The 21,950-nt window shown below is 45.1% G+C and overlaps 1 protein-coding gene across 1 annotated transcript in view; it reads right to left on the bottom strand.

The window, feature by feature from the left end:
* Positions 1-21,950, bottom strand: part of KIAA1217 (KIAA1217 ortholog) — a 656,634-nt gene that overhangs the window by 306,367 nt on the left and 328,317 nt on the right. Inside the window, exon 5 of the mRNA XM_030201398.1 lies at positions 9,946-10,039. Coding sequence (XP_030057258.1) covers positions 9,946-10,039 — 94 coding nt within the window. The remainder of the gene's footprint in view (positions 1-9,945; positions 10,040-21,950) is intronic.

Here is a 21,950-nt window from a genome sequence, read left to right on the forward strand (position 1 = left end):
AGTCGGGCAACAGTAGCACAGAGTTTTGCAGGATGCTCAAGCTAACCCTTGGACTCTTGCTCTGCAGATCTTCCTCTCCTCTCCCTTCAACCTATCCTTCTCTCTCAGGTTTCTTTTGCACAGCTCCTCTGCCCAGGCCCAGTGCAAGGCCCCTGTGCCCTCCCCAATTCATTTTCTGGCCCCTTGTTTCCACCTCCTTCTCCCTCGTAATTTTGATAACCAAGCTCAATTATGATCAGCCAAACAGCACCCCTCCTAGATGCCAAAAGCATTTCAGCCGTTTTGAAATCTGGATTCAGTTTTGTTTCGGTTTTGGCTTGCCCATAATACCAGGTCTCCAAACCCCAAAAGAGTACCAGCTGCTTCTACCACACGTGGCTGCAGGCCTGAGTTTGTTTTAAGCTACTGGTAGATGATGTCAGTGAAGCGGACACCCCAAAGATCTTCTGAGTACACCACAACAAGCTGTACTGCCGCCACACTCGCAGTTACCAGCTTCAAGTCCTTCTCCCTCTCTCCCCATATTTTTTTTTAATATTTTAAACTTTTGTTTTGTATATACATATATAACGAGATAAAATTATTTGAAAACTGCCGACCCATCCTCCCCACAGGTAAAAGTACACACTGATAGTTTTATCATTATTTATATTCCACACGATCTATACATTCTTGGTGGATAACAATATTAAAACATACAAAATCTTCTTATGCACAGAGTAAATTAAAAAGCAAAACAAAAAACTCCTAAAATACTCCTGATTCCAAACTAAGGCCAACAGACTGTACTTAGCATCAATTTTCACCATATGCTCGAATAATAAAGTCGATGTAATAAGCTATGCACTGAGATAGTACAGTTACCTAATGCACGTGTAAAAGAAATGTCCTACATCCACTGAAGTGAACAAAATCTGTGCAGACATGGGATGGCACAACAGTGCACTTACTTATTTATAACTTTTATATTCTGCCAACAATTGAACTAAAAGCCTAAAACAAATTAAAACACAAACATTACATGAGACCAAACACAAAATTAGTCCAATCAACCAAACACATAACTCAGGGGCCCTTTTACTAAGATGCATTAAGCACTAACAAGCATTTAACGCAGGAAAAATGACCTAATGCAGGACAAGCTAATGCCATTTGCATTCACTAAGCGTGCAGTATTTAATTTTCCCATTTTTGAGGGGGCGTGTCAGGTTTGGAGAATGGGTGTGGAAGTGCCATTCAGCTAGTGCACTGACATTAATGCACTCTAATTGAATAACGTTGACTTAACGCAGGAGACCTTAGCACCTCCTAAATAAGAGGTGGTAAGGGCTCCGGCATTAATTTTTTTCAGTGGCCAGAAAAAGACATAATTGAAAAAGGACCAATTCACGGCTGCAACAGAAGTGGGCTTAGCGTATGGGAAAAGTCCCACGTTAGGATGCGCTAAACTTATTTACTAGCGCAGTTTAGTGGAAGAGCCCCCAAATCAGGTATTCCATCAGTCCAATCAACCAAAAACATATAACTAAACAATAGCATTATGTCACTATTTCTACTTAACGTTAACTCCTGGATTCTATATATATGGCGCCTGGATTTGGGCGTGCTTCAGAGATACATGTGCAACTTAATTGGCTAATGAGCTGTTAGCCATCAATAAATGGATGCTAACAACCGATTATGGACATTAATTAGCACTGATTAGGATTTGCACGTGCATCTGGCTGCCTGTTATTCTGTAATGCTGGGCACCGAAATCCCATAGAGTCTAATCCAAAAGAGGGCGTGGCCATGGGAGGGGCAGGGCAGAGGCGTTCCAAAAAGTTGTATGTGCTGTTATAGAACAATGGGTCTCTGCGCCCAACTTGCGCCCTGAGATTTACACCAGGTTTCAGCAGGAGTTAGTCTAGAGCTCGGAGTTGGGTGCAGGAATTGGCACTAAGCACTATTCAATAAAAGGCTTTATAGAAAAGTGCTTAGCAATGATTATTTCCGGAACCCATTTTTAAGAGCCATTTATAGAATGTAATGAAATCAGTTTCTTCTCTAACAGCCAATTGCAAGCCATTCCAAAACATCAGACCTAATACTGAAAGACTCGGGTTACAAACTCTAACTCCAGGAACCAAGTGTAAATGTTAGGAACACAAATGATGACCACTTGATAAGCACATATTACATGAGGGAACACAGCAAAAAAATCAAATTCATCAAATCCTCAGGCACCAAATTTAGTGCTTTGAACATCTGCAGAGCCAGCTTAAACTCAGTATGCTCCTTATTTGGGTGCTAAGTGTGTAACACAACCAGACTTGGGCTAATGGGGTCTCACCAAGTAGTGCCAGAAACCCAACAAGCCACTGTATTCTGGGAACACAGGCAAACCCAACGGTAACTGAACACAGAAAAAATCCCACGGAGAAACCAACAGGAAGTCCAAAAGTGGAAAATGAAAGACAGCTAGACAGACCACTGGTTCAACCAATCCAATTTATTCTTCAAACGTACATAGACTCGACACGGCAACCATGTTTCGGCATACAAAATGCCTGCTTCAGGAGTCTGCTAGTGTAGAAGTCGAGAATAGTGAATGAATGTCTGCCCTCCAACACTGAGAATTACAGTGCGATATTGCTTAAACCTCTGACAGTCAATGGTCTTTTTAAAGACTCATACATTACTTTTAGTCCTCACTAGCATCATTCACTATTCTCCAGTTCTACACTAGCAGACTCCTGAAGCAGGCATCGTGTATGCCGAAACATGGTTGCCGTGTCAAATCTATATACATTTGAAGAATAAATTGGATTGGTTGAACCAGTGGTGTGTCTAGCTGTCCTTCATTTCCCACTTTTGGAATTCCCACACAGGCAAACCCAAGATATTACAGTAATAGCACACTGAACCACTTGTTGAGTACGATTTTCCCGATAAAATAAAAAGACTTAAAACCACTGGAGAACAAGAGGCCATATAGCAATCTAGACAATCAAATCTGATGCTCAAATGTATCAAAGGTTGAGGTGATATGGAAATGCACACACAGGCGTGCACAAAGATTGTATCGGCACCTGGAGGAGAACTGCACGCAAATAAGTTATATCCCAGATTCTATATATGGTGGCAAAATTTCAACATGGATCCAAGATGCTCAAGCAACTAAATTAGTTAATGAGCTATCAAGTATGAATTAATGGGCCTTAATCATTAATTGCACTTAATTGACACTAATCTGGATTTGCACAAGCATCTGCTTGCATGCTATTCTATAATCCCGAGCACCTGAATTTATTTATTTAAAACAATTTATAGCCCACAAAATACGTAGAGCTGTTGGCGAGTTACAATAAGTACGTTCATAGCGATGAAATGAAAAATCATAACAAAAACATTACCCATACATACTACACCAAGAACTCTACACACAGTAAGCAAACTAGTTTTCAAAGCAGATACGACTCACACCTCAAAAGAGGCTTGCTGGTTGCCAAATGATTCTAAGAATAGCAATATTTTAAGCTCCCTCCTAAACTGATCTAAGGCCTTCAAAGACCTTATGTATAATAAGCAACTCATTCCACAATTCTGGCCCCTCAACTTTAAAAGAAGACCTGTAATTATGCTCTAGATGATAACCTGAAAAGGTGGCACTTTCAAAAGGTTTGCGTTAGAAGATCTTAAAGCTCTTGCAGGTTGGTATGCTCGTAAGGAACAGGATAAACCAGATTATTTTGCACTTTGAAAACTAATAATAAAGTTTTTAAAGCAATCCTCTTTTTAATAAGGAACCAATGTAATGTTTTTAAAGCAGGAGTGACACGTGTCCATAAGGGATTTGAGCAACCTGCAAGGCTTTTAAAATATTCTCATGCAAGCCCAAAAGTAGACCATTACAGTAATCGAAGCATGAATAATACTCTAATTAAATGCCGTTTTGGAAATTAAGACACCGAGGAAGGGACCGGTGTAAGTTTAGGACTATTTCACTGATGCAGAAAAAAGCGAAACATGGTCCATGTTGGTGACAGTCTTATGCACTAATTGAAATTTATTTTTGTTTATCTTTGTTACATTTGTACCCCGCACTTTCCCACTCATGGCAGGCTCAATGCGGCAGGCAATGGAGGGTTAAGTGACTTGCCCAGAGTCACAAGGAGCTGCCTGTGCCGGGAATCGAACTCAGTTCCTCAGGACCAAAGTCCACCACCCTAACCACTAGGCCACTCCTCCACTATGAATACCAGTGAAGATAAGCGACAAGTTATATACTTTTCTTAAATTTACTGAAAAGTATGAAAAGTAAAGTGCTCACACTGAAGTTATATCAGAGCCAATGACAAGTTAGATAAGGCTCAGGGCTGTGGTCCTTTTGTGAAACGAGTTACCACCAAGGCTCTATCAGTGTGTGTGGTGAACACCTTGCATATCATGCATCCAAGTTGGCACGAATCAATATCCTGTGCGCTGGGATTTGCGAGTGTTGTTTATCTAAATTTCTGCAGTCGAGTGCACTGTCCTTCATTTCACATCCATGGCACTTCTCCCTTCCTCTCACTGTCAGCAACATTATCACCTCAGCTCCTCATCCTCAGATATAGTTCAATGCTAGCACAAGAAAAGAAACTTACACAGAACCTTCGTTAACACTCAGACTGCGAACTAAATTCCCAGCATAAGAAAACCAGGCCTTCCAGTCACATTCGCTCTTCTTTACATCCGGTTATAATAGATAAATGTCTTCATTACCACTGGATTTGAATGAGCAATGTGCCAATGTCTGAGCAGTCCTTTGCACCCAGTCACCTTATGCGTTGATCTCCTTGCCCATAATAACGCATAAAATCGTGCGTGGAACCCACATTAAACCGTGCACTAAGGGGCCCTTTTACAAAGGCACATAAGGACCTAAGTGCGCCCAGCACGCAGCAAATTGGCATTACTGCCCGGCTATCGGGTGCCCTGGGCACTAATTCTGAATTTGGTGCATGCCAAAAACACGTGGTAGAAAATATTTTCTATTTTCTACCGCAGGGTGCCTACCCGACGATAAACGGCAGTTGGCGCGTGCTGCATGCTTACCGCTCAAGTAGCGTATGAGACCTTACTTATAGGTCAATGGGTGGCAGTAAAGTCTCAGGTCAAAAATGGACACGCACTGGTTTCAATTTTAGCGTACATCCATTTTCCAGCCCCTTAAAAAAGGTCCTTTTTCCTAGATGCGGTAAAAAAATGGCCTGGCACGCACCCAAAAGACGCGCCTGCACTACCGCAGGCCACTTTTTACCGCGGCTTAGTAAAACGGCCCCTAAGCCTCCCACGCTTTATTACATTACTCTCATTGTTTGCTTTGACTGCAACTGGCTCTTTGCCACTCCCCAAATGCTGCTGTCCGAGGCAACAGCCTAGTCTGTTTAATGGTTAAGCCAGTCCTGCCTCTTCCCCCACTCACCTGCTGAATGTTATTACAAGTGAATGTAGTTTGGAAGGCTGCATTTTAACCTTCTGAACTTAGTGGCCCTTTTATTAAAATATGCTAAAATTTGCAAGTCGTGTGTTAACGGTAGAAGCAATCCAAGCAAGAAAAAAAAAGGGCGGGGAGGGGGTCCTCAAGATTTCCACAAACAATCAAGCAGCAACAACCAGGGTGAAAGTGAGGAGAGTTCCAAAAGACCAAGGCAAACAAGGAGTGAGAGAGCATCCAAGAATTTATTTGCCAAAACTTTCACCTTGGTTCTTGCTGCTTGACTGTGTGTTAATGCTCCCATTAGCACACAGTTCCTGCTGAGAGTTAACATGAGACCACTTTACACCTCCTTTTCAGGAGGTAAAAGTGATCCTGGGTTAACTCTATGGGGTAGATGCATCAAGCAAACGTAAAAAAATCAAAATCGTTAAAGGCCCTAACGATTTTTAAAAAACGAAGAATGCACCAAAAAAAAAAGTCACACATGCTCAGATCGGTATAGAAACGTACAATGTATCAAAGAATCACAATACACATCGTTAATCGGCCCCCAAATCATGCGCAGAGCAGCCAAGCGTTATGTTAGCTGCTCTGCGCATGCCACAAACAGTCAAAACACAGTCAAATCACAAGCACATGGCTCCCAAATCAAAACAAAAATAAAAAAAAAAGGGTCGGGAGGGGGCAAGGGCGCTCATCAGGAGCGTCCTGTACGGACGGCCTTGCCCCCCCCCCCCCCCGCTGCTCCCCACTTTCCGCCGCTCCCCCCACCCCGAAAAAGCAAAATTCGAGCAGCCCCTGCCCCTGCCCCCCTCCCTTCCTCACTACTCTCTCACCTCAGCTCCGCCTCCCGACATCCTCCGTCCTGTGCCCCGCCCCCTTTTGGGGTCGTCGCCGCCATTCCCCTCCTCCATCGGGCCCCCCTCCCTCTTACCGGGCCCGTGCAGCGCCTCTCTCCTCTGTCCGAAGGCGCTGCACGGGCAAGAAGAAAGCCTGATGCCTGCCTTCGCTCAGCTTCGATGGCGCGTCTTTCTCCTGCTGGGCCCGCCCCTTTCTGACGTCAGTAACCTACGTAGGTTACTGACGTCAGAAAGGGGCGGGCCCAGCAGGAGAAAGACGCGCCATCGAAGCTGGGCGAAGGCAGGCATCAGGCTTTCTTCTTGCCCGTGCAGCGCCTTCGGACAGAGGAGAGAGGCGCTGCACGGGCCCGGTAAGAGGGAGGGGGGCCCGATGGAGGAGGGGAATGGCGGCGACGACCCCAAAAGGGGGTGGGGCACAGGACGGAGGATGTCGGGAGGCGGAGCTGAGGTGAGAGAGTAGTGAGGAATGGAGGGGGGCAGGGGCTGCTCGAATTTTGCTTTTTCGGGGTGGGGGGAGCGGCGGAAAGTGGGGAGCAGCGGGGGGGGGGGGGGCAAGGCCGTCCGTACAGGACGCTCCTGATGAGCGCCCTTGCCCCCTCCCGACCCTTTTTTTATTTTTATTTATTTATGTTTTTCTGACGTCCTTTGGACCAATCACAGCGCTTTTAGCTCTGCTAATGCGCTGGGATTGGCTCAAAGTTTGTTTATTTCTTCTCTTAATGATTTTTCCTGGCACAGAGCTGTCCTAACGAGTGGTCCAGACCTCTCGTTAGTTTTCCTGCCTTTTTCCTGCGTAAAGGCAATCGGAAAAGGTTAGTGCATGTCGTTTCAATGGGGTTTTCACACTAATTGCTCATCTCCATTCCGTTTTCGTTAGCTGCTGGCTTCCTCGGTAAAAGCCCTTTGATGCATGCAACGGATCAAATTTTCCTCGTTGGAGAGTCATTAAAGGCTCATTTAGCTTTAGTGCATCTGCCCCTATGTTCGCCAGTTGGTGCATGGTAAGTGTAATGCACTGGCTAAAGCTTCTATGCCCACAATCTGCCCATGCCATGCCCCCCTGATGGCGAAATTCTGAAAAATACAGCAACATCTAGTTTAACAAGGGGAAACAAGCAAGCTACCGCAAAACCCCTTAACACGGTTAACACAATAACCTGTTTCCAAACATTAACCACGTGTTAAGGACTTAAATGTCCTTTAGTAAAGGGCTTCCCAGTGTTTTATGTTGCTTTGCATCCAGCATTTTTCATTTGAGCTGGACACAGTTAACCTTCTATAGCTAATGTTCAGGGTTCTGGCATCATTTTTCAAACCATGATAGCTACTGAAGACTCAAATTGCCAATAAAAATAAAGTAGACTGCAGTGGCTCATTCCTAGCATTTTCCTGTGAATTACTGGGGGGCTTGCTGAGTGTATATAATCATGCAGAGTGTGAAACTATAGGTGTGTGACAGGATTCAGGTCAATAGACACTTTTCATCATTAAAGCTATCATTTCATTTTCTAACATTTGGAATTTTAAACCACAATTTCAGGTTTTGTTTTGTGTTTTTTAGCCAGGCATCTGGAAATGTCTGCATTCCCACCAACAAATTGCCATATAGTTACTGCAAAGTTATAGAAGCTCAGTGTAACACTCAGCCTCAACCCGAACTGCCAGCAATTTCATCCTACCTGTCAGTAAACAAATGTTTAATAAGGCGGAGGAGGGCTGAAGTGCACGGACACACCCATAACATGGTGCTGTGCACCCATACACCAATGGCTGAAGTGAGAGAGTGTGAAAGTGGAGGAGTGGCCTAGTGGTTAGGGTGATGGACTTTGGTCCTGGAGAACTGAGGAATTGAGTTCAGGCACAGGCAGCTCCTTGTGACTCTGGGCAAGTCACTTAACCCTCCATTGCCCCAGGTACAAATAAGTACCTGTATACAATATGTAAGCCGCATTCAGCCTGCCATGAGTGGGAAAGCGCGGGGTACAAATGTAACAAAAATAAAAAATAGACAGGTAGCCCTGCTGACCGGAAGTGAGATTTTGAGCCAAGCTGGGTTCCCTGCTGGAAAGAGAGCGCCTGAGCCATGGGCTTAAAGCCCACTGAGTTACTGGGTGCACCCTCCTTGTCCTTGAGGATACAGATGGGAGCAGCTTACCCTCCCCCGATCTACTGATTGTTTCTTGTAATTTTATGCATGTCACAGTTTGGATGGCGGGGAAAACCCAAGCCCGAGTGTTTGGATAAACACTAATTCATCAAGTTGTGGCTTGGTACAGATGGGTTCATTGCACCTGGGTTAGACGCACCTTGCTGCATGGTGGGACCATCCTGGATAAAGCGTATAGTGCACTGGTCAGTCTTGCTTATGGCGGCAGACTGGGTGCTTTATTTGAGCTTGAAGTGTGGCTTAGGTATACTGTTTTAGTTGTTTGTAATAAATACAGTTAGATCTTTTAATAAAGCTGTAGCCAAGTTGTTTCCCCACAAAGGGGCCCTTTTACTGATACGCGTAGGTGCCTACGCAAGCCCAATGCGTGTCAATTTTGAGTTACCGCCCGGCCCTTGCGGAAATTTCATTTTTGACGCACGTCTGCTAAGCGTGCCAGAAAATATTTTAATTTTCTGGTGCACGGGTGGTAATCGTGTACAGACAATTACCGGCTGGTTACTGTGTGAGACCTTACTGCTAGGTCAGTGGCTGGCAGTAAGGTCTCAGACCCAAAACGGACATGCTGCAATTTTCATTTTGCTGCACATCCATTTTCGGCAAAAATTTTAAAAAAGGCATTTTTTACAGGTGCGCTGGAAAAATGATTCTGCGTCTGCGCCCAAAACGCATTTACACTACCGCAGGCCATTTTTCAGCGCACCTTTGTAAATGGGCCCCAAAGTGAATGTGTTTTTGAGTGCTAAGGGGATAAGGCAGGGTGTCACGGTTGCCTATGTTATTCCATTTCTAAACCTACACTGTGATGTGTCTTCACTACTCAGAACAGCTCACCTGAGCTTCTCCTAAACACAGTCAACACTACAGTGGAGCAGGATAAACAACACCATGGGGGGGGGGGGGGAGGGGGAATGAAGTGGCGGGATCAGGATGGAAAGATCATAGTGTGAGAGCCAAGAAGGATTATGGTAGTATGCAATAGTCCAGTTCACTTACTACACAATTTGGGGGAGGGGGGAGGTAGGCACTATAGCTTTAAGCCTGATTGCAAACAAATGCTTATTTCTAGCACATTCTCACTGGTTCTACTGCAACATTTTTACCAGGGCACAGACATTTATAAGAACTACAGAACCCGTAATATTTTCTTCTAACTAAAAGGGGTATAAAGCACAGTTACAAATAGGAATGTCCCTACAAATGCTGGTGTTCAATAATTCCTAGTACTGTACGTCTGGAAATTCAAGAGTGCAGGTCGAAGAAGTAACCAGGCTGTTACCTCTGCCCTGACATTAAAGGAGGCAATGAATCAGCAAAACCATTCACAAGAAGCACAATAAACAGGCAAAGCAGGAAAACAGCTATTTATTTATTTTTTTTTTCTCTCTGTTCTCTATTGTTTTATACCTGTTCCTAAACTTTCAGCCAAGGGCCCCATTCACAGCAAGACTTACCCTTAGGTCTCCATTCACAGTCCTGGGAGTGTGATTAAATACGTGCGCAGGATCCTTATTGTACACTTTAAGGAGAGCTCTGTCCTGAATGTTCCTGCAATGAAAACACATCAGTCACTCACTGGAGCAGTTGTTGAAAAGAGCTTTCTTGTGAAATCATTTTGTTGCCCCTGCCCCTAGCGATCGGGTTTCAGATAACAGGTCAAATGGCCACTAGGGCAGAAACAGTGCAGCCTTGAAAGAGGCGGAAGTGAGTACCATAGTTAGGCTGGTCCACTCGGGCTCCTGTAAAGTTTCATCCTACCTGGAAAATGCACAGACCAGAGAGTGTCAGAGATCTCGCCAAACAGCCAAAGGATTTGGTTAATATTTAAATACTTTGTTTACTGTCGGCAAGCTGGGGGTGGGGGTGGGGGGGCTTACTCTGCCACTTATCTGAAGAAACACACCAGGAAAAGAACAGGCTCTCTTTTGTTCAGACAGAAAGATCAAACTTGCCAGCCCAGCACCAACACAAGCTGAACCCTTCAAAGATTTAAACTGTACTGCACGCTCCCCAACCTCCAATTCCTGTTTAAATTAATACTGCAGTGCATTGGATCAGTTTTTTCTTTCCAAAAGAACATCAGATCCTTGGTTTTAGTGGACGAGGCAGATCTTTTCCCCAGGCTCTCACTGTAGCTCAAGTCCAGACAGTCCCACCACACACAAGCATTGCAACAGAGAAAAACGCAGAACCTACCTTAAGAGAACCGGGTGCTGAATCCTGTCACTACTCTGCTCAAAAGTAAATCACAGTAGAGAATTTAAAAAAAAAAAAAAAAAAAAGGACGGGGGGAGGGACAGCCACCCTTCAGAAACTTCAAATTCCCTTCAGATTATCTAGTGTCAATCCTTTCAATTTCACAGCCGTGATCTCAGGAGAGCTGGTAAAGGAGACTGAATTCCTCTCCCCACCCACCCAGGTGCAGCTGCAAATTTAGTGGGCTGATCTTACCCAGCGTGAGATTAATATTAGGAGGGGGGGAGGCACAACAGCAGCAGAGGCTTTTGGGGCCGGTCTCACTTTCTTTTCTTTTTTTTTTTTTTTTTAAGCACAGCATAATCGGAGAATGCTCTGAGGAACCGGCTAGTCCAAACTTGCAGGCCGAGTGCAGCTCGTTGAAATGACACCCAACACGAGAGCACCGCGTCCGCACTTATGCTTCTGTTGCTGGAAGCAATTTAACATTTTCACTTGATCATACTTTATTCAAGATGACAGAAAAAAAAAAAGCATTTTAGCTAACAACTGCAGAACTGGAGAAAAAGAGAGCAGCAAAAACAGGGTCATTTAACACTGTCAGGAAAAGCAATTGCTGGTAGCCCTACCCCTTCTGTGTACAAAATAAAATACTATGGAAAGCCCTCAACCGGCAAGACAAAACAGATAATGTTTGCATAAAACAGGCCCAGGTGACAGCAGTTTCTGACTATTGCAGACTGATTAGGTTGCCACAATGATTATGCATGAGATGAGTATTTCCATATCCTTGTGTGGTTTTGAAAACTGAACGTATGATCCCAATGCAGGCTGACTAGAGGCCTCCAGCACTACAGAGTGGCAGCAGCAATGTATTCGAAGCAGGGTGCCTTCAGATCTGATCAGGTCTGCCTGAAATTCAGATCCAGGCTAGCACAGAGCTAGAAGAGACATTAACAGCAGCTCTTAAACATGCAGGGGCGCTTTTCTGAACATGTGTATTACTGAGCTGCCAAGTTAGCCAGTTCTAGAAGGGAGAGTTCTTGGCCATTCCAAAGCATTGTGGTATTTGTAGTACTTGATTCTACCCATTGAAATCAGTGCTGCAAGCAGAGCCGCTGAGAGACTGGGCTGGGGCAAGGCCCCCCCCCCCCCCCCGAGGTTGTCGTCGCCGCCCCCCTCCGTCCACCACCGGGCCGGGCCCCCCCTAAATTGGCTCTGGGGCCCCCGGTTTGGCTGGCAGGGGTCCCCGACCCCAACCCCCACCAGCTGGCGTGTTTATCTGCCCCATGCTGGTCTCGCACTTGCCTCTTTTCCTGTTTCCAGTCACGCCGTGCATGTTCTCATTTTAATGAACGTGTGTGTTCATTAAATGATCATGCAGTGCATGGTGCGCTGAAAACAGGCGAGGAAGCAAGTGCAAGACCAGCGCAGGACAGGTAAATGCTTCTACAGGTGGACTGCTCCTTCTATCTGCCCCAATACCATGCAGTAGAGCCTTGTCTATAAGAGCGTCTGTGCGTCCAGATTCCATTACAGAATACTAGCATAAGCTGCAATTGGCACACCTTACATTTAAGGTGCCCACAGTTACATCACCCATAGACCTAGTGTAACTGTCAGTGCATAAATGCAATAAGAACATGCATAACATACCATATTCTGTAAGTTACATGTGTGACTGGGAGACTTGCCCATGTCCCACCTAATGCTCCACCTACACTTAAGCCCCACTGGCAGTAATGCACCCTTACAGATTAGCACGTAGGGTGCCTTCACATATAAGTGCTACTTTCCCTTGCATTTACATGTACAAGGACACTAATAAGCGCCTACTTATAGAACTGCCTTTTTGGAGGAAAAAGGTTCTGGCCTTTGAAATCTAGTCAAACATTTATTGTTAGTCCAATAAAAAAGTATCATCTTATTTTCTTTTTTTGTTATATTTCTATTTATTACCATTAAAGTGGACTAAAACAGTAACTGCACTCAGGCTTCGACGCTCAAAACCTAACACCAGCACTAAAGACGATTACCACTGGACTAGCACTTGTAGTGTGCCCGGAATGCTCTAGAAACCATTAGCAAAGCCAACATTTAAATGCAGTCATTAAGCACCCTGCACCAATTTACCGCCAGAAAATGAACACCAGGTCCGGGTCAGCATAGAAGGGTTGGATGAGAGGAGCGGATGTCTATTGGCACCCCTGCTATCCCTCCAACCCAACTATACCAACCCGACACAACCCCCCTCCCCTAATTAGAAAAAAAATCTCCAGTGGTCCAGTGGCCGCCCTGCCCTTACTTCCCTCCTTCCTACCCTCCTGTCCAAAAATGCCCTGGTAGTCCTGTGGTGCCTCCCTCTTCTCCAGCCTGGCCCAGCCTACTCAGGGATCCCCCAGATAGGCCAGGCCCAGCCCACCCAGTGGCCACCTGGCTTCCCACAAAACAGGTCTGGTGGTCTAGTGAAGACCCGACCTCTCCCATACCTTTTCATAGGAGGCGGGAGTGACACCACTTGCTCCTGCCCCTGGCCACCATCATCTTCAAAATGGTGGCCGTCTGTACCACACAGTGCATCCTGGAATACACCAGGTGGGGCCAAGTATCATATATGGGGCAAACTCCTTTATATGGTACCTATGCCCTGCCTGGTATGGCAGGGCGCTGTCATTTTGAAGATGACGGCACCAAGAGGTGGGAATGAGTAGGCATCAGGTTTCCACTGGACCATCAGGCTTGTTTCTGGGGAGGCCAAGCCTGGTCTGGCCTAGCCAGGAGCTGGGCCTGGCCTATGTTGGGGGGGGGGGGGGAGAGGACCCTTTGGACCCTTATTTTATATTTTAATTTTATATTATGATTTTTACTCAGTGACTTTTTGCTACACTACAGAAGAGCATCTTACTACGTGGGAACATTTTTAAGCATTTTATCTTCGTACCTGCACCATTGTCAGTGTAATTATATGAAATCTGTTTTTGCATTTTCCATTTATTTGTTTGACACCCTTGGATTTTGTGATCATTGTAAGACCCCTGATGTAGGCAGTGTCACCGAAATATGGACCGTGTTAGGTCTGATCAATAAAATTCTGAGTTGTTGCCCCCTTTCTTGAAGGCTCCTTGTGCTTCTTTTGGTTTGCGACCACACCTCGACTATTGTGCAATTCTAGGTATCTCAAAAAAAGATATAGTGGAATTAGAAAAGGTACAGAGAAGGGTAACGAAAATGATACAGAGGATGGGACTACTTCCCTATGAGGAAAGGCTAAAGTGGCTAGGGCTCTTCAGCTTGGAGAAAAAAATGGCTGAGGGGGAGATATGATAGAGGTCTATAAAATAATGAGTGGAGTGGAACAGGTAGATGTGAATCGCTTGTTTACTTTTTACAAAAATACTAGAACTAGGCAGCACACAATGAAGCTACAAACTAGTACATTTAAAACAAATCTGAGAAAATATTTCTTCACTCAACATGTAATTAAACTCTGGAATTCGTTGCCAAAGAATGTAGTAAAAGCAATTAGCTTAGCAGGGTTTTAAAAAAGGTTTGAATAGCTTCATAAAAGAAAAGTTCATAAGCTATTGTTAAAATGAACTTATTTCTAGGAAAAGCACTGCTTATTTCTAGGAAAAGCAGCATAAAATGTATTGTACTGTTATGGGATCTTGCCAGGTACTTGTAACCTGGATTGGCCACTGTTGGAAACAGGATGCTGGGCTTGATGGACCTTCTATCTGTCCCAGTATGGCAATACTTATGTTCTTATGACAGAAAAATTGACATTTTGTGCATTGAGCTGCATATTTGCTGAGATTGTAGTATAGAATGAATTTACATTCTCATTATTTTAAGCATGCCACAGCAATTTTTCAGTGCTAGCTTCATGGTAGAGTTTCCCTCTACTGTGAATCTTTGAGCATCAGGCCCTCATTTAGGGTGTCTTTTACAAACTGTTAACCTCTTTTATCATGCCACACTAGCGGCTCCCGGCAGTGGCGTACCAAGGGGGGGCAATGGGGGCGGTCCGCCCCGGGTGCACGCCGCTGGGGGGGGGGGGTGCTGTACGTCTGTCGGCAATGCTTGTTCCCTGCTCCTTCTGCCCCGGAACGGGTTACTTCCTGTTCTGGGGCAGAGGGAGCAGGGAACGAGTGAAGCCGACAGGCGCACGGCACCCCCCCAGCAGGTAAAGATACACCCGGGGGGGTCATTTTGCCGGGGGGGAGGTCGTGTCCACCGTTTTGCCGCTGGGGGGGGGGTGCCGTGCGTCTGTCGGCAACGCTCGTTCCCTGCTCCCTCTGCCCCGGAACAGGAAGTAACCCGTTCCGGGGCACAGGGAGCAGGGAACGAGCGTTTTGCCGACAGACACGCGGCACCCCGCCAGCAGGTAAAGATGCACCGGGGGGGGGGGGGTGTCCATCGTTTCGCTGGGGGAGTCGCGCATCGGCGATCCGCCCTGGGTGTCAGCCACCCTAGGAGCGCCACTGGCTCCCGGTGCGGTAATGCAAAGCACATTCACTTTGAATGGGCTCTGTCGGCATAACCGTGAGGGAACCACTAGCGCAGCTTGATAAAAGTGTCTGCTGATGCCATTAACGTGTCTTATTTACAGTGTTCCACTGTATTTTTCTGTATGTCTTTGTCTTTTTTAAAATTAAAAATTGCTGTCTCAATGTTTTATTTACAAAGGAAATCAAATAAGCAGTAACTTTAGTTGAATAGTTCCTAATTTAAAGTCCTCTTTTTTTTTTATTACACACATTTTCATGTCTCCCTTTAAAGTAAGATTTACTGTCTTTGTTTTGAACTGCCCACAACAGGTCCCGCAGTGAGCCTGAAGCAAAAATCCAAGGAGAGGTCTGGCAGTTGATGAAAAGGCGATTTTGCCAAGGCCATGCCCCAACTACAAAGAGAAAGCAGTTTGGGGAGACAGCCTTTTCTTTGGCTTCCAAGGTTACTTGGCTCTGCTCTCAGCTCAGCAGTGTCCAGAACACAGTACAGCAGCTCCTGATATGTGATATGCATCCAGGGCAGAGTGAGAACAGAAGCAAACAGGAGGAGGAAAGAGGGGCTCCTCAAAACTAGGGACAGTAAAGGCTGTGACATTTAGATTTTGGAAACTTTATTGACAAGACGATTAGTCCATATGTTGACAAAGCACATTTCCAGGCATAGGAGCCAATTTTTCAAAATAATTGGGGGTTCTAAACTTTGCAGAAATTACCCCTCCTTGCCCCCAGTTAAATTTGGGTTCAGTACTGGGGGCATTTAAGCACCAACTACATCCATAAAGCTGGCTCAAGTGTCTTCTTGGAGAACGAGCCACAAAAATAGGCTTTTTGAAAACTGCCCACTCTACATATGTGTAAAATTAAACAACTATGTGAATTATGAATACATTTCTATTCAAAGTAGGGGAAGCCATTCCTGGGGAAGGTTTTAAAACTATGCTAGCACTTTTGAATGTTAAAGCTTATGACAATATTTTTAGTTGGGAAACTATCTGCAGAAAAAAAAATGGGGTTCTATGTGTAGAAGTACATTTTCTTCACAGTGATCAGACACGGGCACTTTCACTTTGAAAACTAGTGCAACATTTGATTTGGAGAAAATGTACTCATGGACTTTGTAGTTACGTGGATAGTATGAAAGTTGCTCCCAAAGTTACAAGAAAAGAAGAGAAAAATATACATAAAAATAGTTGTTATACTGGGACAGACCGAAGGTCCATCAACCCAGTATCCTGTTGAAACAGTGACCAATCCAGGTCACAAGTACCTGGCAAGATCCCAGAACAGTAAAACAGATTTTATACTGCTTATCCTAGAAATACACAACTATAAATAGGGAGAGCAATTTACTCCAACTGTGATATGTTATTTGTAGAGGGATGTCTCATACTGTCACGCAGGCACAATGCGCCATATTTGTATCAAACCTTTGCAATTGTGACACTGTATAATCATTGACTGCCCCCAACCTCCAATAGTGCTCGCAATTTGCTCATAGTCTATCAACTATTAATATATTAAAAAAGTCCATATATACCAGGTGCTCACAACAATTTCATTTTTTATGTATTTTTTGCGCAGTACTGTTGAAACTCTGCAGTTTAGAAAACTGAAACACAGTTGAAGAAACTGAATGGTAATGCAAAAATTCAACTTATCTGAATGTTGCTCAGAGCTACAGGCCACTATATTCTCTTTTCAATTCGTATAATTGTGGATCTCTTGTGCTCCAAAGGTTTCACTTGTCAATATTTAATAATATCCAGATAGCAGCAGGAGGAAGGAATTCTAAGTGTAGGAAGTTTATAGACGTGGAGGAAGTGAGACAACTAACCCAGTAAAGCCAGTGGAGGACAGCATGGAGTTATCTGCAGTACCCAAATAGGACACAACAGGAAGAAGTTAATAAGGAAAAGATTTGTGCTGATTTCCCTTGACAAAGCATGAGAGTGTGAAACAGGCTTCTGTCGGGCTGGCACAGACACCGGAGATATTATTAAATGTTGACAAGTGAAACCTTCGGAGCACAAGAGATCCACAATTATACGAACTGAAAAGAGAATATAGTAGCCTGTAGCAGTGGCGTACCAAGGGGGGGGGGGGCGGTGGGGGCAATCCGCCCCGAGTGCACACCGCTGGGGGGGTGCCGCGGTGCGTGCTTGTCAGCTGAGTTCGCTGACTTTGCTAACTTCGCTGCAGCTCCCTCTGCCCCGGAACAGGTTACTTCCTGTTCCGGCTGGGGCAGAGGGAGCTGCAGCGAAGTTAGCAAAGTCAGCGAACTCAGCTGACAGGCGTGCGCCACGGCCCCCCCCCCAGCGGCGTGCACCCGGGGGGGGGGGGTCATTTCGCCGGGGGGGGGGGCCGCGCTGCACCCGGGGGGGTGCATCGGCGATCCGCCCCGGGTGTCATGCTGGCTAGGATCGCCACTGGCCTGTAGCTCTGAGCAACATTCAGATAAGTTGAATTTTTGCATTACCATTCCGTTTCTTCAACAGTGTTTCAGTTTTCTAAACTGCAGAGTTTCAACAGTACTGCGCAAAAAATACATAAAAAATGAAATTGTTGTGAGCACCTGGTATATATGGACTTTTTTAATATGATAATAGTTGATACACTATGAGCAAATTGCGAGCACAATTGGAGGTTGGGGGCAGTCAATGATTATACAGTGTCACAATTGCAAAGGTTTGATACAAATATGGCGCATTGTGCCTGCGTGACAGTATGAGACATCCCTCTACAAATAACATATCACAGTTGGAGTAAATTGCTCTCCCTATTTATAGTTGTGTATTTCTACAAGATTAATAAGGTAGAGCATTGCCATTTTTTCTATTTTTTTGAATATATCCTAGAAATAAGCAGTGGATTTTCCTAAGTCTATCTTAATAATGGCTTATGGACTTTTCTTTTTGGAAATTGGCAAACCTTTTTTAAACCCTGCTAAGCTAACTGCTTTTACCGCATTCTCTGGCACCAAATTCTAGTCCTAGTATTTTTGGAAAGAGTAAACAGGTGATTCACTCCTACCTGTTCCACTCCATTCAGTATTTTATAGACCTCTATCAGCCATCTCTTCTCCAAGCTGAAGAGCCATAACCGCTTTAATCTTTCCTCAGAGGGATGTCATCCCATCCCCTTTATCATTTTCATTGTCCTTCTCTGTACTTTTGTACTTTTTCTAATTCTGCTATTTCTTTTTTGAGATGTGGTGACCAGAATTGCACACAATATTCGAAGTGCGGTTGCCACATGGATCAATACAAACATTCTTATTTTTGTTTTTCATTCTTTTCCTAGTAATTCCTAATATTCTATTTGCTTTCTTAGCCACCACTGCACTCTGAGCTGTAGTTAAATATCTAGAGGTCTATAGTCTTCTATCAAGACAGCATGTACTCACAGAATAAAGAGAGGAACTTTCCCCAAATTATATGTAATGTTGAGGGAGGCAGCAGCCCATTGTCAAAGGTGGTGTTGGGGGGGGGGGGGCAGAGAGTGAAGAGAGGTTATAAAAGAGCCTCAGGAGCTGTCTAGTTCGAGATGTCATCCAAGGAGTTGGGGAAGTAGCAAGGAGCAGCAGTTCATTGGGCTCCATGTAGCTGAAGCTTTAGGGAAGTCCCAGGGCATGGAAGTCCCAGGGCATTCCTGCAGCTTAGTCAAGAGGTTTGAGAAGTGATATGGAGTGGATTGTAATTTTTTATACTCTTAACCTTTGCATTGTTTTGAAGATTGGGCTGTGAAAGATTACAGGCTGTTTCCTGTGATTTTACTGCCTTTTGTACTGTTTGCTGGTGTTTTGCTTCAGTAAAGATTAATTTTCTGGGTTGGAACAACACTCAGTGTGTGGAGTTTTCTTTCAGACACTGAATGAAAGATCCCCTTGGGCCAGAGTCCATGTTACAGCATGTTTCCAGGATTCTGCAGCCTCTGAGGTTGGGTCCTTGTGTTTTCAAGGGTGCCCTGTGAAAAAGGGAGTTGGCAAATAAAATTCTAAATTACAGAAAGGCCAAAAATTGGGAGAACGCCAGGATTCTGGTAAGGTGGAGGAGTGGCCTAGTGGTTAGGGTGGTGGACTTTGGTCCTGAGGAACTGAGTTCAATTCCCAGCACAGGCAGCTCCTTGTGACTGTGGGCAAGTCACTTAACCCTCCATTGCCTGCCATGAGTGGGAAAGCATGGGGTGCAAATGTAACAAAAATAATAAAAATTAACTCTGGTCAGGTTATATATCTGGTGTGATATACTTTGCTTTATAGTTACTGTTTGTTGTTTGTCCCCAAGGATTATCTTGGGGTTTCCCCCACTCATTGTGGGAAATTTTATTTTTTTTATTTTGTCAGTTTTAGGCAGGCCACATCTCTGATGTTTCTTTTTATTTTGCACAGTACATCAGGAAATTAATTTCTGTTTCTAAGTCTACAGTCTGTAGCATCTGGTGTCATGGGGCATTCGGTTTTAGCTTCATTTCCAATCTGTGGTCCCTTGTTGAGGGTCTGTTTGTGTTCTATACGTGACTGATGTGTGACTGATGTAAGGTATTCTACTCCTAAGCAGTTTCTCTTTTCCTATCTGCACTTCCCAGTGTGAAATGTATTGCTGCTCTAGTGTCCTTTGTAACAAAGAGAACATACAAAGCTAACAGTAAAAAATAAGGTTGTACTTTAAATCTGTGAGAAACTGATAATAACTAGGGTGAAGATGGAATCAGTTATTTAGATGCTCACATTTTGTTATTCTGGGTTGTCTTGCTCATATAGATTAACTTCTCAATTCAATTCTTTCTTTCTTTAGGAAGAAATGTTAGGGGGAAACATCTTTTTATGAAGTGCTTTCCCATGTATGGCTTTGTGGTCCACAGCGGAGGCAATGCGGCCTTGCCCGGTGCTTCAACACTGGTGGCTGCAGAGAGGCCAAGGGGGGCCCATCTCAAAGAGTGACATTTACCACCGCAGACTGAAGGTTTTCTAACGGCACATCCAGGGTATAAATTTGGAAAGGTCTACATGTTTTGCTTCCCAAATGAAAGGAGCACTACAAAATGATTTTTTAAAGCTTTCTTCGGTTTGTAATTCTTCAATTCCACATGAAAACTGGATGCAAAACATGCAAAGAGAAACTTGTAAGTTGATACACAAACCCCTTCCGCCACCAAAAAGTATTTCCTCCTACCTGCTGTCAGGGGCGTAGCCAGACCTCGGTGGGAGGGGAGGAAGGGGGTCCAGAGCCCAAGGTGGGGGGGCACATTTTAGCCTGTCTCTCCCAGCCGTCAACCCTCCCCTGCCATTTTCGACCCCCCCCCCCCGCCGCTGCAAGGTACCTTTGCTGGCAGGGGGTCCCCAAACCCCGCCAGCCTTAGTCTTCTTCAGCGCCGGTCTCCGGCGTGTTCGCTGATCTGTGCTGTGAGTCCTGACGTTCCTTAAAGTCAGGACGTCTTGTATCTCCCCTCTCCCTTCCCCCATTGTGCAGCATCTCACCTTCTCTTCCCTCCCACCCCGGTCAAACATCTCTCCATCTCTTCCCCACACCCCCTGCAATCAACCATCTTTCCCTCTCAAGATCCAGCATCTCTTCCTCTCTCTTCCCCCACCCCCAGTAGTCCAGCATCTCCCCCTCTTTTCTCCCACTCCTCCCCAGTATCTAGCATATCTCCTTCCCTCCCCTTCACCCCGGATCCAGCATCTCTTCCTCTCTAGTCCCCTCCCCCTGCCTCTGGTACAGTTCAAACTTATTTATATTGACAGTGATCACCAGCAAAGGTAGTGATTAACACACACTGTTTTCCACTGGCCATAGAGCCGTCTCTCTGTAGGGTACTGCCCTGCCAGCAAACAGGAAGTTGAGTCAGAGGGGGTGGGACTCAGCAGAGCTATGTTTTCTGTAATGGCAAGAGGCAGCGTGTGTTAATCAGTGCAATTAGTGGTGACCACTGACAGTAAGAACAAGTTTGAAGATGGGTGGGGGGTTAAGAGGAAGAGATGTCCAACTGTGGGTGAGAGGGGGGTTAGAGGCAGAAAAAGAAAGACACAGGAATTGGGAGAGCAGAAGAAAAAAGAGGGAGAGTTGCTGGACCATGGGGGGGGGGGAGGTGATACTAGTTCCTGAATGTGTGAGAAGAGTGGTGCTTGGCATGTGAGCATGTTAAGGCAATTGGATTCGTGTAACTTAGTATTTCTGTGGCTGTCTCCTGCATCTGAACTGGATGTGTCTAGGGCTATGCAGAGAAAAATAATATTTTGCTTTAATCTTTTTCTCCATTTGCATTTGTTTGTTTTGTGTTGTTCATTTGTGGCATGCACTATTCCATTTCAGCGCACACTAAAATATATTAGTGAGCACTAAACAAAGCAGTATGGGAACAAACCTTTACTCCTCCTAGATGTGTCTACTAGCCTAGTTTTGCCTCCAGCAAAGGGTTTGAAATAGCCCATGTCTCCTGCCTCACCGATTTCTATTGTGGGGAAGGGACTGCTGGACTCCCTGTCCAGTGCTTCACCCACTGATTTCCTGCTACCTTCTGTGCAGGCAGAAGATGGAGCTGCTGAAGGATCAAAGGGTCTTCTTTGGCCAAGCAGGTATCTGAGTTGATGAAGCATGCCTCCCTGAAGAGAGAGACTGGAAGGGTCTGGTGGGTGTTGATAGGGGATTGGTGATCCAGATTTCTGAAGTTTTCATCCAAATTTGGGCCCCAGCTTGAGCCCCAAGTAGGTGGGCACAGGAACCCTGCCCAGCATCTCCCGACTCCCCTCAGGT

The sequence above is a fragment of the Microcaecilia unicolor genome, chromosome 1 (genome assembly GCF_901765095.1).
Source record: "Microcaecilia unicolor chromosome 1, aMicUni1.1, whole genome shotgun sequence".
NCBI lineage: Eukaryota > Metazoa > Chordata > Amphibia > Gymnophiona > Siphonopidae > Microcaecilia > Microcaecilia unicolor.